Raw genomic sequence first — 22859 nt, 5'->3', positions numbered from 1 at the left:
GCTATGTTCATATATTTTTTTATTATCAAAGAAAAAATTTTTTCCAGCCTTTATTTTGTTCATCTCTAATGCCATAAATTGTATAGCCTACAAGCAGACTTGAGGCAACCATGACAGATTGTCATTTTAAGGTTTCCAAGGTTCTACATGTAAAACTGAGTCACTAAGAAAGATTATTTTCAGAGAAAGTTATCAGAGAAAGGAATAATACCAAAACAATCTTCTAGATTATCCAATAACTTTCAGACAAAAATTTAAAAATTCTGTACATTCATAAAAGTAAAACTATTTGGAAAAGAATAATGAATGGTTTCTTTTGCCTACACTAGGCGTTTCAAAACTAAATTTAAGGCTGGGCTGTAGCTCAGTGGCAGAGTGCTTGCCTAGCATGTGTGAGGCACTGGGTTTGATCCTCAACACCACATAAAAAATAAATAAAGGCATGCTGTCCATCTACATCTAAAAACCCTAAATTTATACATTAATACATATGCATATTCAGATACTGATACAGATTTGTATTATTCTGCTGCCTCTTCTGTAAAAAACAAAAAACAAGCATTAGAACACACTACTGATTTTATAACTTTTTTTTTTTTTTTTTTTGCAGAAGGGGCTACTGGGAGTTGAACTCAGGGTTGCTCAACCACTGAGCTACATCCCCAGCTCTATTTTGTATTTTATTTAGAGACAGGGTCTCACTGAGTTGCTTAGCATCTTGCTTTTAGTGAGGTTGGCGTTGAACTCATGATCTTCCTAACTCAGCCTCCTGAGCTGCTAGGATTACAGGTGTGCACTGCCTCACTCAGCTCTGATTTACCAGCATCTTGCTTTTAGTGAGGCTGGTTCTTAAAAAGTTAGCAAACTGTTTTCTCTTTTATTATCTCCAATTTATGGAAGTCTTAAGAATATCCTAAGATTCTATTTTATAATTATAGAGATAAGAAAAGCTTAGAAAAGAAAGAAACCCTACTTTCAATTTTTAGAGAGAATTCGGTAGTAATAAAACATGACATTTGTACTTAAAATACGCGTTTTAACAGGGAATCATAAACAACCCCCCCCCCCCCGAAAATAATCACATTCACTAAGAAGCTTATTCACCTTCCATTGAGTTGAATTCTATCAGCTAATTTGGAGAACTGGTCAGGAAGTCTTCTCTGCTTTATGACACCCTCTGGAGTAACAGAAACTTCACAAAGAGAATATGTGTCGGATGCACCAGTCAAACCAAATTCATGAACAGCATGACAAACTACTTCTTTAGCTGTAGTGTCTTTACTGATGATAATGTAGCAACTTTGTTGATCTGCTTTGAAAACTCTTATAACTTGATCAGGAATATCTATATAAATAAAAAAATGCCTTATTATTTTCATGAAAATTACTTTTAAACTCTTCAAAAACAATTTGGAACATAACTATTTCTGTAAATGTTGCAATTTATTTTCCTATTTCGTGTAGGTGATTAACTATTCATATAGAAATCACTGTGGCATTTATTGATAAAAATGTTATCTACTATTTTTTTTTAGGTGACAAAACACGATAATACATGTTCAGAAAGATAAAAATTAGGATCATATTATTGTCTGGCTTAGAACTCATATTTTTTTCATTTATTATAAACATTATGATGTCAATGTTCTATAAAATTATTTTAAATACAGGCAAAGAACTCCATAATATATAACTTATATATTTCAATTATCCAAACCCCTAATGATAAACATTTATTGTTTACCATTTTACATATTTGTTAAGATATTATGACCTACACTCCTTCCTCACCCCCAAAATAGATAAATATTTGTAGGCAATCAGATTATTTCCTCTGTGAAAACCTTCAAAAAAAAAAAAACTAAGCCTTAGTTTTTCCTTCTGGTACTGTAGCTCTATCACTACATTACACATCTCCAACTCCTTTTATTTGAAGACAGGGTCTTGTTAAGTTGCCTAGTCTGGCCTTGCACTTATGATCCTTTTGCCTCAGAATCCTGATTATCTGGTATTACATCATTACAGCCAAGCATGCATCACTGTGCTTGGCTCTTGAAGATTTTTGAGACATTGCCAAAATGTCCCCCAGTGAGATTATATTTTATAATCCTCAAATGTGAGAGCATAAAATTGTTGATTCTTATTTAAATGGTTTATATAATAATATCTTACTTCACTTTCCTCCTTTTGAAAGCCCTTTTCCTCCAAAAATATGTAATTATTTTGTTTTTCATTTCTTCCATTATTGATGAGATTCAGTAACTGGTATTGGCTTAAAGAATAATTAGTATTTCTTCTTTTCTAAAATACCTTTTGATATCCTATATGCTTTTCCCCACTGAATCATAATAGATATGAACACCCACTCTACTTTACAGAGGTAAATATCTCCCCAATTTTAATAGTCTATTGTATTTCTAACAAAGAAAGGTTTTAAATGTTTATATGCTTAAATATCTGTCTTTGCCCTTGTGAATTCTGCTGTTAGCAGATAAATTCCACCTGTTCCTATAATACGAATTATGATATGATATTTTCATTTTTTTCTGTCCTACTTGATTAAATCTTTTTTCTCATCACAGAGTACAGGTTAAAACTTTCAGAACAATGTTTATTATGCTGGCATTTTAATGTTAATGTTTTAAAATAATCGAAAAGTGACTTGACTAGAGTGACTTTTTTACTATTTGTTTATGTAAGTGACTTATATAAACAAATAGTAAAAAATTTCCTATGAAAATAAGTTACTGTTATAAAAATTCAGGAATGTTTCTTGTTGTGGCTTTTCTGTGTGTGAGTGTATGTGTATTGACTATAGTGGAATGGATAGGGGAGACTGTGGTGGCTCAGTTAACTTTTTGTCTAGCATTGACTTATGATCATTGTAGAAACTACTAACTTTTCCTTTGTTTTGTTTTTGGTACTGGAGATTGAACCCACAGACTCTAAACCACTGAGTCAAATTCCCAACTCTTTAAAATTTGAGATAGGGCCTTGCAAAATTGCTGAGGCTAGCCTCAAACTTGGAACCCTCCTGCCTCAGCCTTTTGAGACGCTAGTGGGTAACTATTTTTTATTTATTTTTTAGTTGTAGTTGGACACAATACCTTTATTTTATTTATTTATTTTTATGTGGTGCTGAAGATTGAACACAGTGCATCACACATGCTAGGCGCTCTACCTCTGAGCCACAACCCCAGCCCCTGGGTAACTAATTTTTAAGAGGAAAAAAATTAAAAAATTTGTCTTAAAAGGAACAAAGAAAGTAATGCAACATATACGGCAGGAAATAATTTTATGAAATAAGCCCTACCACCACAGTCCTAGGAAATTATTGGAAGCAGATGGGTATTTTGGTTTGTGAGGAGAAACAAAGTGGTTTCACTATTATTTTAACTTGTTAATAAAAGACCAAACAATATACAGTTATTACTTGTTTTGATCCTACCCTCTTCATGAAATGGGTCCTGGGCTCCAGAACTGGATCTGTTTACTAGAGCTTTGGAAGCTGAGCCTCAGCAAGTGGTACTAGAGGACCTTGAAGGAATGGTGAGGACTTCCTTATCCTTTGTATTACTTTCTTCAGGGGAATTTATTCACAAAATCTGGTGGGGGGGAATTTGCACATACTTCATGTTCTCTTTCCCTGATGCTATAAAGTCTTTTAGGAAGAAACACTCAGTTGTATATCTTGCTGAATGGGGTGTTAAAATGCTACATTCTGTTAAAACCATCTGTTCTCCTAGACAAGGAAAAGGTGTTCTCTAATCACATAAGAGAGATTCAAGTATCACACAGAGGTACCTCTAGCACAGATCTACAAGTGGGATTCAAAGGGTACCCTATAATCCAAACCCGATCAATGTGCCAATATAATGAATGCCATCTTGGAAAACTGAGACATTAGAGGAAAACAACTTCTTTTTACTGACACCAATGACAGTGTAAATCTTTCTCTATTATTTTACAAATAAGTACTACATATATATTCTTTACAAACATATATAATTGTTATTAGTGGGAGAACACATGTCAAGAGCAATACTCAAATGAAAGGACATTTTTTTTTTTTTTGGTAGTGCTGGGGATTGAACCTAGGGCCTTGTGTATTCGAGGTAAGCACTCTACCAAATGAACTATATATAACCCCAGCCCTGAAAGAACAAGAGCATCCTTTAAAAAAAACAAAAAGACTCTTTCTACTATAAATTGTTAATTGAACAATAACATTGCTAGTATGTGTCAACATGTTCTAAGTGATAAAGATACAGTGATAAATGAGATAATCTGCTCTCAGGGAATTTACTTCCATTCAAATGAGTAATAAATGGTGTGCCAAGGAAAGACAATAATCAACCAAACAAGGCAATTTCTTGTAGTAAAAAATCTACCAAGAAAACAAAGTGTAATGATTTAATGGTATAGATCAGGAATTGGTACACTTGTTTTTCTGAAGGGCCAGGTAAGTAAATATTTTAAGTTTTATAGGCCAAGAGGCAATACCCATGATATTTTTCAGGTACTCATATAATGAGAAAAAATTTTTACTGACAAAATTCAAAATAAATCAATAATGGAAATGGAAATATAAAACATGTAGACATAAGTGTTTAGAAAACACTGTAAAAGTCCACTAATAGGAAACTGCTGAAAAGAATTCTATCAGCTGCTTAAAAATTTTGGTAGAATTGGGCGCAATGGCGCATGCCTGAAATCCCAGTGGCTCAAGAGGCTGTGGCTGAGGCAAATGGATCTAGAGTTCAAAGCCAGCCTCAAGCAAAAGCAAGGTGCTAAGCAAGTGAGACCAGTGAGACCCTGTCTCTAAATAAAACACAAAACAGGTCTGGGGATGTGGCTCAGTGGTTGAGTGCCCCTCAGTTCAATCTCAGGACTGTGCTCCCCACAAAATTTTGCTAGACCATCACATTCTAATACAGGTAACTTGCTAAGTGAAAGAAAAGTACAAGATTGTATTTGAGATGAAAAGAATAGCATACACATTTTACGAATAATAAATTTTTTAAAGAATACATGAGAAAATTAACTAAATTCTGGGGAATAGAAAGGTGTACACCAGATTTTTCAAAAAACTATGTTTATGTTTCTTTATAATTAAAAGCTAGTAAAAAATGGCCCTCAGACTTTCAATGCAGAAGTAAGTTTGCTACATTAAGTAAATAAAGTAAGTCTTGTGCTAGTAAATGAAAAAATAAGGAAAAAGTTTTATTGCAAACTCAAAAACAAAACAAAACAAAACAAAAAACCCCTCAGTTTCAAGTTCCTTTTAGCCACACTCTGAATTTTTTAGGCTTCATCTTATATTCGGTTAAAAATTTCAAAAACCTTTTCACGAGCTTTAGAATAGCACGTACACTCTGAATATAGAAATAACACATACACATTTATTTTTTTCCCAAAGAAAATGACTAAAAGGATACATGCTAGTTAATTCTACCTTGTAACAAGAAATAAAAGTTCTGTTTCCTATTTTACTCAATTCTGTACCATATGACTTTTTGAAAATAACAAAATACCACAAAGACTAGGAATGGAATTCCGAAATACTTACAGTAAAAACCAACAGCTGTAAGGCAGCAAAAATAAAGCAAAATCATAAAAATGTCAGCAATTAAAATAAAACTATCAACAGTTTTGTAGTTCTGCCCCCACTTTCATTTTGATCTAGTAACAATTTTATACTTGAAGAATAAACATAACTGAGCTCAAGACTGATAATTTAAGCTTGGCTGATGACACATAGGTACTACAATATATGGATGTGATGTGCTAATTTCAGTGTGACTGCATATTATATGAGGAGATGAATTCTGAATTAGCTGTCAAAAATATTTTTTAAAGATAAATAAAAATACCACCACCACTAGGTAAAAGGTCTTTCACAAAGTCACACATTTTGGGGCTTAAAATATATTTTTTAAGTTAAATACATATATGCATTCATTTACATTACTAACATGGGCACAGTCTGTAGACTGAACCATATTAAGATTCACTCAATGGATTTTAAAAAGGTATTTTCAGTCCTTTTAAAAATGTTTTCAAGGAAGAGAAATTGCGACCCAATCTGTAATCAAGTTGGGCAGTATCTCCTCTTCAGAGGCCTAAATTTCTGCTCCATGGGGCTTAACTGAAAGTTTCTAAATTTTAACAACTTTAACCTCTTTTCTTTGTTCCCCATCTAACATCTCATCTTACGTCTTCTCTCATTCTCTCTCCTATCCTATAGCCCATTCCTTATTACCTTGGCCCTATATTCTACATATGCCTATGGCAAAAATACAGACAAAAATTCAATAAATCTATGTATCATATATCCCTAAATACTTGTCTTATGAATGTAAGTATATTTAGCTTCTGCTCTAGTAGTGCAAAAATATTTTGTAAAGTTTATATATGGTATAACAAGCATCATTGTAGAACACAATTCACACAGGCACGAAAAGAAATTTCTAACCTATCACATAACAAATAAAGACAGGCCATGAAAATGTGCTGGGAACTTCTGAAAAAAGAGCAAGTAACACCACAGCAGAGGGGAGCTGAACTTTCCAGATGAGTAACATTTAATTTCAGCATCGATGAAAAGAAAAAGTTGACTATATACCTGTAGAATTCTTTGACCAAACCACATGGACAAAGAATTCTACAGGTATATGCCATATTCAAAAAAGGATGAAGAAACAGTGGGGATAACATCAGAATAGGAGGTAAGAAGGGAGGTTTATCCCAGCAAAATGTCCCACACTGGTAGTAACATTTCCTTTATATAACAGAAACTGAATCCAGATGGTAGATTTTCCTACCCCTATGATACTTCAGTCTTGCTTTCTTACCCTTTTAAGTTAATTAACTTGATAGGTGGGTAGCAATCTTTACATTAACTTCTGATCAAATAAGGAGAGTGATTTCTGTATCGTAAGTGAACACTCACTGATAAACTGCTAGAAATTTCTAAGCAAAGTAATGATTCACTAAAATATTTATTCTTGAAAAGAATACTGATAATGACATAGAAAGTAAGTAAGTTGTACAAATGGGTTTAGTAGTCTCTCTAGTGGTTAAGAGGCAACTGAATTAAAAAGGAAAAAACCACGTACAGAATGACCTCACTGTTTTTGTGTTATGTCCTGGGGTTGTAAGTTGCTATAATGAAACACAAACTTTACTACTGCACTTATGTATTTTCTTCAAATACGGAGATTAATGTAATTGAGTTTCCTTCCTTCTTAACACTAGCTGTTGGAAGTGAAAATTTATGCTGCACCAGAAATATGATGATCTTTGTGGAAGAATTTTTTTCCTTTCTCTTCCCTGGACACATTATATTGCTCACTTAATTGCATGTGTCTTTTATTAAAAGCTATTTTGAATTTCTTCAAATGATGATATCTAGTTGATTCTTCAAAGGTGTTGATCCTTTGGAGTGAAATTTTAGATTATATAGTTAAGTGAAATTTCTGGCTCCGGGCATCAATACATAAATAAAAAAAATTAACTTGATGTCTCACAATGAAAGTCTGAACAATGAAAAAGATGCTGTAATACTTTGATAACAACAAGTACTTTAGCTTCATGTATTGAGGAAAAAAAAATCACTGCTTTTAGAAAATTACCAAGGCATTTTTATATATCCCTAAGAAAGATTATCGAGGCCATTTAAACTTTTCATACTTTGGATAACATGTTTCTTGGCTAAGAAGTGTCTGTTTTCATTTCACTGCTCAGATAATAATTACCAAAAGACATCTAAATCTGTGGTCAGGGGTAGTTTTTACGTAATTTTCTTTAATTTTTGAGGACGTACTCTGCAAGTTTAGATAAAAAGATAATCTTACTGCTTTCAGCATGAAGTCACCCAGAGGTAAGAGAAGGTAGCAGGCAGGCAAGCAAATTTAGTATTTACTGCATGGCCCAACCATTTGTCTGTTCATTAGGTACCAATTTGTCTTCATAAAATTATGTGTGAACATTACCTGAAGGATTAGAAAAGTCCAATATGCTGGTAGTAGGCTGCAGGAGATCAGGGCTACTGGATGAGAGTGTTCCAGGAATAGGCATTATAGCTAGGCTGTGTCTACAATGCCTTGTTCCCACAATGCTGTCATCTTGTGATTGGCTCAGGCCTCCATCACTAAAAAAAAAAAAAAAAATCATATATCACTTTAAAATATTAGAGGGTATTTAAACAGTAAACATTTTTATTCTCTGTGCATTAAGGCATAAAAACCATTTCAAAATGGTGATCTAACAACTGGATTAAAATATTACTGTAATTTTTAAAACAGGATAACTACAATGATGAAAATATAAATATTTTTAACAACTATGTTCATGTAAAATTTAATTTGTACATCTGAGTAATTCTACTGCATCATAAAAAAGTCATACTTAGTTTCAACTGGTTTTGGTAAAGAAACTGAACCTGAATGTTTAGGGAGCCCTTGAAAAATTTGCCAGCTAATACATGGATGCATATTTTAGTGTCCATTAATATAAGTATCCAACTATGCATAGCTAAACTATAGAAAGTGTCCCTTCCTCCCTACTTACAACATACAAAATCCAGAATAGGAAGGAAGCAGCAAAAGTTAATTCTCTTTTAAAATTAAAAAAAAAAAGTTAATAATTAAGTGGCCAAATTTAAGCAAAGAAAAAACTTCTTTTAGAATATTTTAGAAGAATCTCACAGGCAACTCTAAATTTACCTGTAAGTGGGGGAATGGGGATATATATACTGTTACTTAAGTTTTATGATCTCAAAATATAAATTTTAAAGTAAAACATTTCTACATAAACATAGGATAGCAATAGGGGAGGGCATGGAGAAGATTCCCAACAGCATCAGTAGCAAAATACCACTTCTAGGGTTTTCATTATATTAAAAAAACAAAACCCAATACTTTCCATTAATATTAGTTCCCACCTAAATTTATTCAATGTACCATTATGCCTAGTACTTGTTGTACATTCAAACAGGCAGTATCACAGAATACTTACCTATTATCATGGAAAGGATAAGGCTACAGTATTAAAAATGAGTGATATAGGGTATATTTAGAATATGTTAGAAGTAAAACATGATTTAGGCAGATTAGAAAATGATGCCAGAGAATTGTTAAATAGCTAAAGAACTTAACAGCCATACAAGAAAGAGAGGGCCAGGACAGACAGCTGAAGAGTTGGGAAAAGAATGAAAATGTGGAAGAAAGCAAAGACTTCTTGTTACTGTTTTAAGAGCAAGCTTTGATGTCAGACAGACCTGGGTTATTAGCTGTTTGACCTCAGCGCAAATTTCTTTCTCTTGCTGGACCTTGGTTTTCCTCATATCTGTACCCCCAAACTATTATAAGGATTAAAATAGGTAAAGAAGGTGAATATTTTGGCAAAGAAGATAAAGTACTTTTACCAAAATTAAAATGAGAACCACACAAACCTAAGAAAGGATATTTATTTTAATTAATTTATATTGAAATGCAGAAGAGGACAGTGTGGGAACAATTTGTTCTCAAGGAGAAAAAGAATCTATCTGAAAAGTAAGGCAAAGGAAATATCTTATCTGATAAGTAATTTGAGATTACCCTAAATTGGCTCCTTATAATTTGTATTCCTAGATGTCACAGTTAATTGTTTTAAAGAAGGACAGCTTTCATAGATTCTTAAGTAGAAATAAAGATTTTTTTTTTAAAGCAACAGCCTGTTTTTTTCTTTCAGTTTTTGAAAACACATCTACCAATATTTGGACAGAGGGTCAGAAAACTGAATCCAAGAAACTAAAGTTAGAGATTAGTTAGTCCTGTTAATCAAGTAGAAGAAACCTAAATGATACTAAAAGTTAGAATTGTCTATAAAAGGGAATTAGTTGTATTAGTTATAGCAAATTGGAATTCACTATAGATGCTAAGAGATGTTCATGAACTCCTAAAAGACCTTATATCACACTGATGTTATTTAACACTAACTCTGCTTTCTAATAATGAATTGCTATGCCACTTTGCTGCTGTAGTCATGAAAAGCTGGTTATAAATTCATGGCAATTAAGGTGTGAGTATATATAAATGAAAATTATACTGTCATGTACAATCCATGCTATGACAGGAATGATACAGTATCTACATGGCAAAATATCCATGCTTGAAGCTGAATTGATAAAGCCTATTTGGCAAATAAGTACATCAACTCTTACCAAAACAGTTTCCTGAGAGGTGATGCAATAATAGAAATAAGACAGTTGTGAAAAATTCCTCAACAATTCCCTGACACTAGATTCACTGAGAATAAAAGTACTTAGTTTTATATTATAGAACTATAATGGTTACAAAATAGCATCAATATGCAAATAAAAAATAACTCAAATATTAAAAGCAAACAAAAGCAAACAAAAAAAGTATGTTGATAAGAAGTTGGAGAATAAAAATAATTCCTGATAAGCAAGCAAAACAGTCTACTATTGGGTATGTTATAATCAATAGTATATATGATTTAGGATTTTGGAATTATTTATTCTTATCTCAAGTATTTGCTTCCTTACATCCTTTCTTTGTTCCTTTTAGAGATACCGAAATTCTCTCCTACACCTCTCTGAAAACTCACACCCTACTCTCACAGAAGTAAGTACTGCTAAAGGAACAAATCAAGTCTGTTCTTGATGCCTCTCCCAAAGCATCTGGGCATATAAAAGATATCCAGTAATTGCAGTCATTTCAATTAAAAGATAACAAATATTCAAAGCAGAAATCCTGAAGAATACAGAAAGCAAGGGAAGAAGGGAAAAATTATCTATAAAATTCTTCTTACAAAATCTCCCATAATCAACATCTTGGTATTTTCCCTTCTAGTCATTTTTGCACTCTGCAGTACAATGTATTTAACTAAACTCCTGTAGCTGAAGTTATTAGTATTTTACTTCATTAAAACATGTTTAGTAAAGACATCTAAAGTGCAGCACATTTTATTCATGTTTGTACTCATAGCAAAACAGTAAATATTTCTTGGTTAATAAATGAGGAAAATTAAATTCAGAAAAATCCTTCTGAGTTTAAGTGAAACTATTCTACTAGAATAGTAGAATATGATTTTTATGCTATATTTTATTTTTATGTTCTTTTTTTGGTACCAATATAAGGTGATAATGTAGAAGATACTCAACTGACTACAGGTGATCTCAACTTCCATGCTTCCTGCTGTAAGCAAAGATAGAATCCATGCACAGTAACTAATTCTCATTTCCCAAAGAATTATGTGGAGATGATATATTGATTTAGTTGCCTGAAACTTGAGTATAGCTTACTAGAATTCAACACTAACAAGCTGAGGTGAGTAATAATTAACAGTATTCTCAGGTTTTAAATGATATACATGTCACAACTCTGCTACCAGTCAAAATAAGAACCGCTTAAAAGATTCCAGACCAAACCCATTGGGGTTTCTAGAAGTACAAGTCAGAGCACTACCTTCTAAAAAACTCTGCTTGTGAATTCTTTTCTGTCTTCTTGTCTCTATTTCCCACAGTGACTTTTGGTCATCACAAAACTGACCTCAACCTCTTCAATGTGGGCTGGTGCCTTTTATATTCTCCTTACTTGATCCCCATTTGTGAGAACAAGACTTTTCTTATGTTTGCTATAGTATGTACAATATTAGCAAATTCTGCTATTTAAGGTTATGATTTTTATAAATCCTTTACTTCAAGGAAAGCAAGGCACTCACAAAATGAGTTATGAATTTTCTAGAGAGAGAGAGAGAGATTAGGAACAAAGCTTAGGATATTTCAATCTATGCATGACAAATTAAAGGAAGGGCAAATGTACTTCTCTGGTTGGATATTAGAGCTTTAGGAAGAACATTTTCTGATCTTTAAAATCTTTGAGAATTTTAACTATTAAAAAATACTGAAAATTATATATGTGGTTCTTTGAGTATGCTTTTTTCTTCTGATTAATTCACTATCTTAACTTATTTGATAAGTATTACTTGAGTGCCTACTATGTACAAGTATTATACCTATATTTTACTGTTCTCAGAACTGCTTTATGAAAGCAGTTACAAAAGTTCTGTATTATATATATGTATAGTATATAACATAATAATCATAAAATATAACAATATATGTACATCTGTAAGATATATACCCATATAATATAATATACACTAGAGGCATTCTCAACCATGACTCTTTAGTGGACTGACTTAATTGGTATTTCACAGACTTTAATTTACATATAAAATTTTCAGGTATTACTTAGTTTTGATGATATTCTGCTTTTGAAATAAAAAATAGGTTTGACTAAAGTTTAGCATTAGACTTCAGGAGGGGGGAAATGCTGCCATGATTTAAAACCAAAACCAAACCAAAATAAAACAAAAAAAAAATGATGGTAGCAGTGAAATGTGTCCCAAGATTGTCCAAATTAGACCAGGGACTGAAATTTGACCAAAAAATATATAAAAATAGGTCTCAGAATAAAAAACTAAGTGTTTTCTAAAATTTAAAGTAACATCAATAGAATATTATATAATTTAACAGTGGTAACTTCATAAAAGCCATGGGGAGAAATTTAGAATTTATTTTCTTATTATAGATTGCTATGAGACTTTATAATACAATAGCTACATAAAAAGCAAGAAATGACCCAAACTTCCCTCTCCCGCAATAAAAATTTTACAATCAATATAAAAATTCCTATATGACAGAGAGTGACAGTACCTACCTAAATAGCTTTGGAGGCAAGATACTAAATCTTGTTTTATCCAGAATTTTCCTGATTTTGTTTCTTCCACCTGAAACAGTATTTGCTTTAACTTTCTTATTTCCTTTCTCCTGTGATGTCTGTTCAATATCTCCTGGGACATCTTGAATTGAATGCCGATTACTTTTTTTTTCAGCAATTTTTGGAATATGAGGAACACCATATTTCTCTTGTTCAATCCTACTAAGCAACTCTTTGAATACTGGAAATAAACAAATAAACCTGTCATTTCTTTTCATTAGGAAGCTTTTACACCAAAAATAAATTTAAAGGATAAATACAATCATTTTCTGTTATTTGGCCTTTTGCAGCCCATTCAACTAAACATGATCACCCATCCTTTATCTGCTTTATCTACTTCTTTCTTCAGTTTTCAAACCTGACTGTACTTATGATGTTGTCCAACACTGATAAAATGAAGTCACTTGAGGAAATGGACAGAAAATGGGTAGGCTGCCAGCATGTTTTAAAAATCTACAGGTTCCTATTTAGGTAATAAGTAATATAACTAACTACTTAATGAATGTTATAGAAACAGATTATATGTGGAATGGTGGCTGCATACTCTGGAAAATACACTTAAATAACATAACCAAATACACGTTACAAAACCACTCAGCTTATCACAAGGCATAACTTTGAGCAATATACTTTACATGAATATAGTGTGCACTTGTTATATCCAACCATACTTCTACCTTCCTACCCCGCCCTCCTGGCCCCTAGTAACCACTATTCTACTTTCAGGTCAACTTTCTTAAGTTTCTACATGTGAGAGAGAATATGTCATACTTGTCTTTCTATGTCTGACTTATTTCACTTAACATGATATCCTCCAGCTCCATCACTTTGCTCCAAAATTTGCGTTTTATAAAATGGCTGATATAAATGGCTGTATGTACATATATACACACAGCATATTTTCTGTATCCATTCATCTGTTAGTGGGCACTTAGACTGACTCCATATCTAGGTATGATGAATAGTGCCACAGTAAACAGTCATGCAGCTATCTCTTTTGTATACCAATTTCATTTCCTTCAGATATATACCCAGAAATGGGATTGCTGGATCATATGGTAGATCTATTTTTAACTGTTCTCTAAAGTGGCCATACTAAGTTACATTCCCATCAATAGTGTGTAAGACTTCTTTCTTTTCCTCGTCTTATCAGCAATTATTATTTATTATTAACAGCCATTCTAACTGGGGTGAGATGGTATCTCATTGTGGTTTTCATGAGCATTTTCCTGGTGGCTAATGATATCAAACATTTTTCCATATATTTGTTTTTTAAACCACGTTTTTTAAGTTCTTTATAAATTTTGGATATTAACCTTATGTCAGATGAATAGCTGGCAAATATTTTCTCCCATCCTGTAGGAAGGTTTCAGCAGAAGGATGATACCATTTTATTATCAATTCCTTCTATTGAATGCTTTTGTCATTACCACCATATTTTACATCACTCTAAGAATTGTTTCTTCCTCAATGTCCCCCCCCCCCCAACATGCTGTTCTTGTTTCAAGGGCTAGATTTTTAAATTGCTCCAAGCAGAGTTCTATAAATGTTTTTTGTCTCTTCCTTGAATGTCCCCCTTCCCTGCTCCCAATCTGTAAGATCACTTATTTGGGATTTCATCATGCTCTCTTGATGATCCTAATTACTAATACAAAATGGCAAGTATGATTTGCTCTGGTATCATCTATACAAACATTTTCTTTGCTTACAAGATCCATGCAGGATCTTGGTGTGAAGACCAGCTAAATTAAAGGGAGCAGCTTTGACTGCTCTCTACCACCCTCCACCCTAGACCCTAACAATGTAGTTCTGCCCCTGACTGACTATATGTTTATAATACCCATTTTACAAATGAGGCTCATAGAAGTAACCTCACATCATTTCCCAAGATCACAGAACTGAGCAGTGTCCAAGGCAGAGTTCAGACCTGAAATTCTCCACTTCTGATCTAGGGCATCTTGGTGAGAGGCCTGATGAGGAAACACTCAGATTGGAAGAGGAGGAGGATGAAAAGTGGGACTGGAGTCTAGCAAGCCTTCGGAGCTGCCAAAAAGCTCTGCTATACATCTCCCTAGACAAAATCCAACACAGCCTGGGCCCCTGAGCACCCAGCCTCCGCAGGCATGTCATTATCCACAAATCCCTACAGCAACTCCAGGCCACCATTCACCTGGCTCCAGCACCTGCTCTGCCCCGGCCCGCCCCTGCAGCCCCTCTTCCTGGGTGAGGAAGAGATTTCTCCCTCTCCACCACCATCGGCTGGCTCTACCCTCAGGGAGTTGGAGACATCCATGGATGAGACAGAAGTACCTCAGAATCCAGTGTCTCCCCCGGCCTCAAGAATGAAGTGCTACCCCAACCTGACCCAGTCTTCTTGGAAGCTCTGAGTTCCCGGTACCTGGGGGACTATACCCTGGATGACTTCTTTTTGAACATTAACACATCTGCAGTTGAAAAGGAGCCTACCCTGCGCCCCCCCCCCCCCCCAACTTCCTCACAACCTCTTCTGTGTCCCAGGATCCTGGCAGTGGAATGAACTAGATCACATCATGGAAATCATTCTAGGATCCTAAAATTATCATAGGAACAGAACCCTTCCTCACGGCGGCCTCAGTGGGCTGGATCCCTGGATGTAACTCGTTCGTGTGTGTTTTGATAGAAGCACCAAATAGTGACTATGGTCTCCTTTCCTCCCATTTCAGGGTTCCACAAATACGTTTCTTGCATGTGTGTGTATCTGGTTACCCCAGCCTTCTGTGAAGATAGGTCTTCCTGAATTAATTTATCTGTTCCAAATGCCTTAATGAAACTCTGGGAGTCTGACTTTTCACACATTTCTTCTGCCTTTCTCTCCAGTTCTCACTCCCCTTGTGACCACTGGGTCCTCAGGGAAGATAAAGTGGGGCCTGTCAACAGTGACAGAGGTGTGTTGCCAGGTTGCTCTAGAAACCCAGGCTCTGCCTCTTGAGGGAGTGGGAGGGGCTGATCTCTTTTCCCCAGGTTGAACCCCAATTTCTTGGCAGGACCTCAGCCCCAGCACAATAGGGTGGAAACCAAACTGCTCCATGCTGCATTATTTAAAAAGAAAGGCAGGGTTTGTGGTGGCTTTTTTTTAATTGTAATTTTTTAATTTTACCTTTTAAATATTTATTTTTTAGATGTAGTTGGACACAATACCTTTATTTCACTTATTTTTATGTGGTGCTGAGGATTGAACCCAGGGTCTTGCATGTGTGAGGCGAGCACTCTACCACTGAGCCACAACCCCAGCCTCAATTTTTTAATTTTAAATAAAAGTATTTTGAAAGAAAGAAAAAAAAAAAGGTCCATGCAACATCCAGTCTGACATTTTGTTATTCTTACCACTCAGAGGGTTCTAGGGTTCTGAGAGTGTGGGTTCACTACCTTTTGTATCTTTTAAAATTTAAACTTATTTATTTATTCTAATTTGTTATACATTACACCTTTTGTATCTTTAAACTTATTTTTTCTGTCTTTCAGAGTTAATGTTGTTAAACACTATATTATGCTATCTATATATTTTTGTATATAATAATATTTGATACTAATTAGCAATCATTAAGTGACAAGAAAAAAGTAAAGGCATTGGATCTTTACAAGAACCTTACGAAATATAGCTGGAGAAACTGAAGCCTGGAGAGTAAATAATCTGTCCAACATGCATAATGCTGGTTTCATGTTTTTCAAAACTGATATCCCTGTGGTTTTAAGCTAAAAGCTGGTGTCACTAAATACTAGTGTCACCTCTAGGAAATCCAAAAACCCTGAAGGCTTACTTACTTATTCTTTGTTAAGTACTGTATAGTTGCCAACTGACTGTTATATATCAGAGTCAACATGATGTAATTCAGTCAAAGTGACTCCAATAAAAAGAGGAAAAATAACAAATGCTTCATTTTTCAATATTACTAAGCAGAGTATAAAGAGGAGTTACAGTGGAAAAATTAAAACTCACACTTCCTTTCTATAGGCATAGTTTTAAAAGTCAACTCTTACTTCTCTAATTGCAACTGAAACCTAGGGGAACCAGCTCTTAAATAAAAACTCTTAAATTTTTTTTTGACAATTTTCAATGGCTATACTGTATTTACTGTTGCTTTTCTCTGAATTTTAACAAAAATCCTGTGGTATCAAATGAATCCAAATGACAATAAATCCTTTCTTAAAGTTATAAAAAAAAACCCATAAATTTCTTAATAAAATAAGTACAAGGTGAATATTTGCTTTGTTTATATGACATAATCAACATTTTTACACAGGAAGGTAGAGTCTCTTGTTAGAAATCTGTAATTCACTGATTATTAATTCAGTGCTTTAATTAATTTCCATGAAACAATCCAGCATTTACATTATTTCAGAAAGCTAGTTAAAAGATTAGAAGTAGATTAATTTGTAAATTAGCAGGGAGAAAAAAAACCTGATTATGACTCTAAGTTCTATTGAGGTCATTTTAAGTATTCCTCTACCAGAGTATGGTATATAACAGATTCTCAATAGATATTTCATAAATGACTGAATGAATGTAGTTGTATACCTACTTTCAAACTTTCTAAGATATCAAAATAATAAGCACAAATGAAAAGTGAAAATTCTAAATTGTACTACACACATTAGCAATCCTAATAATACCTTAATAGCTCAGATAAGAAATGTTTTACATTTTATTTTTCTTTTCATTGTTAGGACTTTACTTTTCTATTACAAAAACAAAAAAGCAAAGCTCAAACAGTATTTACAACAAAACTTACCAAAAATATTGGTCTTCACAGTTAGTGCAAGATGAGTATTATTCCTCAAAATTTCAAGGGCCTTTGCAAATGTAATATTCTCAAAATTCTGTCCATTTACTTCCATTATCTTAAGAGTATTTGAAAAATACAAATTAAGAATAAAATGTAAAAAGACAAAAGCTTAAAAGTTTATGCTGAAAAAGTACAGTAGGACTTCAATAAAATGTACCATAAGTAAACAACGGCTCTCTTTGTGAGAAGGTAGATGGGTATTTATTTTTTTCTCCTATATGGTTGCATTTTCCAAATTCTCTACTGTAAATTATATATATATATATTTTAAAAGTTCATTCACTTTAGGATAATAGTAAGGATTTTTTTTTTACAAAGATCACAGAAAAGTTCATAAATGAAAAATTTTGACCATATCAAATCATATCAAAAATTACCACCTGTGTGTATGTATAGTCAAATATCCTATGTGTAAATTTACTGCATTTAAAAGTGAAATAATTCATTTGAAAGTAGCTCTCTAAATATATTTAAAAACCTGCTGTCACTGATTGTATCAGGTAGCCAAACAATAAGAAGCATAACTGAGATAAGTTCTTTTTCATATGAACATCAAGGATTGCCCAATTTGGCTGTACCTCAGAATTATACAAGCTTAGTTTTAAAAAATGCCAATTCCAATAAAGAGTGATAGAGAAATATAATGAATAAAAAATAATCAACAAAGAGGAAAGATCTAGGGGACTGACATAAAAATTCCAAAAGGATAAGAAAGAATGCATAACAATACATTATGAAAAGAAAATTCTACAGAAGTAAAATTCAAGTTAAAAAAGACCTGCATCTCCTAAAACAGATAATACAGTATTATGCAAAAATAATAAAAATAAAGAGATCCCCTTTTTTGAGGGTGTGGGAGTTGCTTAAAGCCTCAGATCATCTCCACAGTAATGGAGAGGGATGATGGAAGAAGGGAAAGCAGATTAAATTTCATTCTTAGGAATTTGGGTGGCTAAGGTAGGAGGATTGAAAATTCGAGGCCAGACTAAGCAATTTAGTAAGACGCTGAATTAAAATAAAATCAAAAGGACTGGGGAGGTAGCTAAGTGGTAAAGTGCCTCTGGGCTTAATCTCCGGTACCAAAAAAGGGAAAAAAACAAAAACAAAAACAAAAACAAAACAAAATCTATCTACCTACCTATCTATCTAGGGCTGGGGATGTAGCTCAGTGGTAGAATCCTCAAGTGTGAGGGAGGCTCTAGGTTTGACTACCAGTACCACTACAAAAAAACAAGAAACAAAAAACTCAAAAGTCTCTTGGGGCAGAAATCACCCATTGGTTATGAATCACTATTTTGAAGGATAGCATCTTTCAAAATAGTTTTTTATAATGTGAATACCCTTATCATATTAAAAAAGTGATAGTATGGTTCAGTTCAAAAGTAAAATAAAACCACATTTTAACTGAATGAATGAACAAGTTTTTGAACATGAAAAAGTAAGTTTCTCAAGTGAGTCTGATGGTATCTAAGATCTGGGAAACAACCCTCTGATATGCATGAGTATCATCTTAGAGAGCTTTGTTAAAAATACAAATTTAGAAACTTTATCATTTGAGAATGTAATTAATATGCCTGGAAGGACTAAGGTTAGCATGGGAATTGCGTTTTTAATGTAACAAAAGGTTATAAGTAAATCACATTTTCAAACCGCCTGCTCAGTAGTTACCTTATGTCTAAATGGAAGAAATGGATCATCACCAAATTCCTTTCAGTGTCTGATTTTTTCTGGTCCCTCACCTGACTCACTTGGCTTATAAATGTAGTATGTTATCATATGAACATTATTTAAGTTGATACCATCACTTATGGTAATCTTCAGCCACTTACATAAGAAGTGAAATGACCCTTCCTTCAAAACTAATCTTTGGGGTATGAGGCAGGCCCAAAGGAGGTCACGATGATGAGGCCTGGTCGAGCTGGTTCAAACGCTAGATCAAATTTTTTATTAACAGCAGTGGATATATAATAAATGTGTTTAAAAAATAAGCCATGTTAGAATACCACCTCTTAAGATGCACTCAGACAAATACTCAAACTGACTATATCTACTTAAGAAATATCGGATAAGAACAAAAATAACAGACAGACTATTGTGTTGATAAGATGGCTTTAATTTAAATGGTGAGTCATTTACTTACCTGATCACCACGTTTCAGTCCTGCATCAGCAGCTTTGCTACCAGGTTCTACTCCTTCAACAAAAATACCAAATCCCTTCTCACTTCCTCCATTAAGGCTGAAATTCAAAGGTGACTCTCGAGAAGCCTTTTGTAGCACAACCTGTCTCCACTTAGCCTTTGCAGCACAGGCGATATTCAATAACCTAAGATGACCATTCATTTTCTATAAAGTAAAAAAAAGAATAAAATTATGTCTATTCCTATAGGCTTCTAAAATCATCAAAAATTATTAAAATAAGAACTGTAAACATAAACTACTATTAATGAATTTTTACTATTAATACATATTATTAATTTTTACTATTAATTACTATTAATGAATTTTTTTAATCATGTGAGGTGATTAAAAAAAAAAAAAAAACAACTAAAGGAGAGGGCCCGTCTACTGCAGTACTCTCTCAAGAATAAGATGTCTGAGTACGATTTTAAAGATTTTTAGATAATCACAGGTTAGCAACTCAAGAGGTTGAGGCAGGAGGTTAGCAAGTTCAGGGCCAGTTTCAGCAACTTAGATAAGTTAAAAAGACAACTAAAGATCAGGGCTGGGGATGTAATTCAGAGACAGACTGCCCCTGGGTTAAATCCCTAGAACCATCACTACCACCACCACCACCAACAAAAGATTTCAACATGTTATCTCATCCCCACAGGGATGATAAAAAATTACTTCTCATTCTCTGAACTTTCGTAATACAAACACCTATCTTGTTCATCTCATGACTATTGACGTTGGTGTGCCTCTATATCAGGTTCCCCAGTCCCTGTTCATTTCTCCCCATTTTACAAAGCAGATATGCTGCTGAGAAGTCTATAAGAACTAAGGGGTAAAAATTGGATCATATCTTCCAATTTTTTTCTTTTTCAGGCAACTCAAGCCACTAAGACTCTGAAGACTATAATTCTTGAGCATATGCTATGTGCCAGGATTGTTTTCGTATTGTTATTCATTAACTCAGTACAATCTTCATACAATCTCATTGAAGTAGGGGCTATTATCTTTCAAATAAGTAAACAGGAACATAAAGGTTAGGCAACTTGTCCAAATTCACATATCGAGCAAGTGATGGAGTATGAATGTTAATTCAGGCAAACTGATTCCTGAGCTGTACTCTTTTAACCATTATACTACATTATTTATTTCCAAAAATTTCAAGCTGCTAGAAGCAGACAACCTAGTTGCAGCTGAATTCTATGTGACAAGGAGAATCAAATGTATTCATCAATAGCTACTGTGGAAGTTAAGAAGACCTTGAAGGAATTATCTTAAATACTATATATTTAGAAAAGGTGAAAGCACATGTAGCAGGGAGATCCACAAAGTCTTAATGTAGATCGGATATAAAAGATATGCACTGAAAGTTGCACATACTTGGAAAGAGCAGGACTGGAAGAAGAGAATACAACAAGGTCTGTGATAAAGAACTACAAAATAGTCTGGTTTAGATATAATCTATAGTACATAAGAAAAATCCTGAAAAAGTAGATGAGTGACATGAGTATAAGGTGAGACACTACTTTGGTAGAAAATATGGTGTACTGGGCTGGGGATGTGGCTCAAGTGGTAGTGCGCTCGCCTGGCATGCGTGCGGCCCGGGTTCGATCCTCAGCACCACATGCAAACAAAGATGTTGTGTCTGCCGAAAACTAAAAAAACTAAAAAAAAAAAAAAAATTCTCTCTCTTAAAAAAAAAAAAATATGGTGTGCTAACAAAGACAAGCAATATGCATTATGTTTGTACTTTAATATCTATCTTTTGGACACACAGAATGGAGTAGAAGAAAACTAGAACTAAGACCATTTAGCAGACTACTATAATAGAACAGGTATAATAAAATAATGAGCTCCTAAACTGGGAAGTAGAAAAGAAATGGCTGAAAAAGAGACATATGTATACATAAATGCCTAAATCAGCGACATGGGTGACTATGGACTGATCCACATATGCCCAGTACTTAGAAGCCTGAGGAACTAAGAGATACTAGTCTTAAACTAAAAATGAAAAACAGAGTCTAAAAGGATGATTTTTGTTTCAGCTGAGATGGCGGAGGATAAGCAGAATTACAGAGTTCTCATTTAGTATGCAGGATAATACAAAAGCCATTGCTGTTCTGAATAATTGTTCTCGCTGAGGAGCAGCAACTCTGAAAAAGAAATTCATTTGAGCCTTACTGTATCTTCCAGATTTTTTTCAAATTCTTCCAGAAACTGAGTCATAGCAGAATCACCTTCAAAATCATTAAAATGATTATTTACCCATAATAATACAATCCGTGTCACCTGAGGAAAGACAGAAAAGGCAGCATATGGTTATGAGAGGCATTATTTCTGAAAAAGTACATTCCAAAAACATGCCCCAAACTAAGGAAGAATAGAGCTTTATGACTAACCTTCTTCTCCCCTTCCTTGTATATAAAAAGGCTTGTTCTAACAGAGGCATGCTTTAGTCTAAAATTTTGCTTCCTTGGGTACACAAGTAACAAAGAACTCTGTGCATTCAGAAGATAAAAGTCATCTTATATTCATTAAAATGGAATAAATACATGGGATATGTATTTCAGAGCATCTCAAAATACAAACTTCATATCATAAAAGCTGGTAATCATATCAAAAAACAGTATAAGTGTTTCTATAGCTAAGAACATATTTAACCCCAAATTTTAATGAAAACAAATCTGATATTTCATTCATTGTAAATACTGTCAATTTTCAAAAATGGTGAATTGGTTTGTTTACTTTGCTCCATAGATTAAAAGTAAGCAAATGTTAAGTAGTAATATAGTTAGCAATGTAATTTTGAATCATATATTTTCAAAATTATGTAAAATGCACATGCACATAAAATTTACCATTTCAATTTAAAGTGCACAATTCAATGGCATTTCACACATTTACAATGTTATATGATCATCATCACTAACTAGTTTAGTAAATGCCTCCCATTCTGTCCTTTCTCCAGTCCCTGGAAGGTATCACTAGTCTACTTTTGTATGTATTTGCCTATTCTGGACATTTCATATAAAAAGAATCACGTAATATTAGCTTTTTGTGATTGGCTTCCTTTAATTA

The 22859-nt window shown here is 33.6% G+C and overlaps 1 protein-coding gene across 8 annotated transcripts in view; it reads right to left on the bottom strand.

Annotated features, from left to right (window-relative positions):
• Positions 1-1068: 1068 nt before the first annotated feature.
• Positions 1069-22859, bottom strand: part of LOC124097579 (rap guanine nucleotide exchange factor 6) — a 172162-nt gene continuing 150371 nt past the window's right edge. For 6 of the 8 annotated variants that reach the window (XM_058581879.1, XM_058581878.1, XM_058581880.1 and 3 more), the window contains 7 exons: positions 21963-22070; positions 19752-19955; positions 17558-17666; positions 12729-12969; positions 7995-8152; positions 5570-5584; positions 1069-1345 (listed from right to left, as the gene is read on the bottom strand). In XM_058581879.1, coding sequence (XP_058437862.1) covers positions 1101-1345; positions 5570-5584; positions 7995-8152; positions 12729-12969; positions 17558-17666; positions 19752-19955; positions 21963-22070 — 1080 coding nt within the window. In that variant the 3' untranslated portion in view covers positions 1069-1100. The remainder of the gene's footprint in view (positions 1346-5569; positions 5585-7994; positions 8153-12728; positions 12970-17557; positions 17667-19751; positions 19956-21962; positions 22071-22859) is intronic. The other 2 variants (XM_046452057.2, XM_046452062.2) reach the window with 1 other exon arrangement.

The sequence above is a fragment of the Marmota monax genome, unplaced genomic scaffold (genome assembly GCF_021218885.2).
Source record: "Marmota monax isolate L192 unplaced genomic scaffold, Marmota_monax_Labrador192_F-V1.1 WCK01_AAM20220418_F8-fsc00598, whole genome shotgun sequence".
Lineage (NCBI taxonomy): Eukaryota > Metazoa > Chordata > Mammalia > Rodentia > Sciuridae > Marmota > Marmota monax.
The sequence above is the reverse complement of the archived record's forward strand: the minus strand, read 5'-3'. Positions and strand labels throughout refer to the sequence as shown.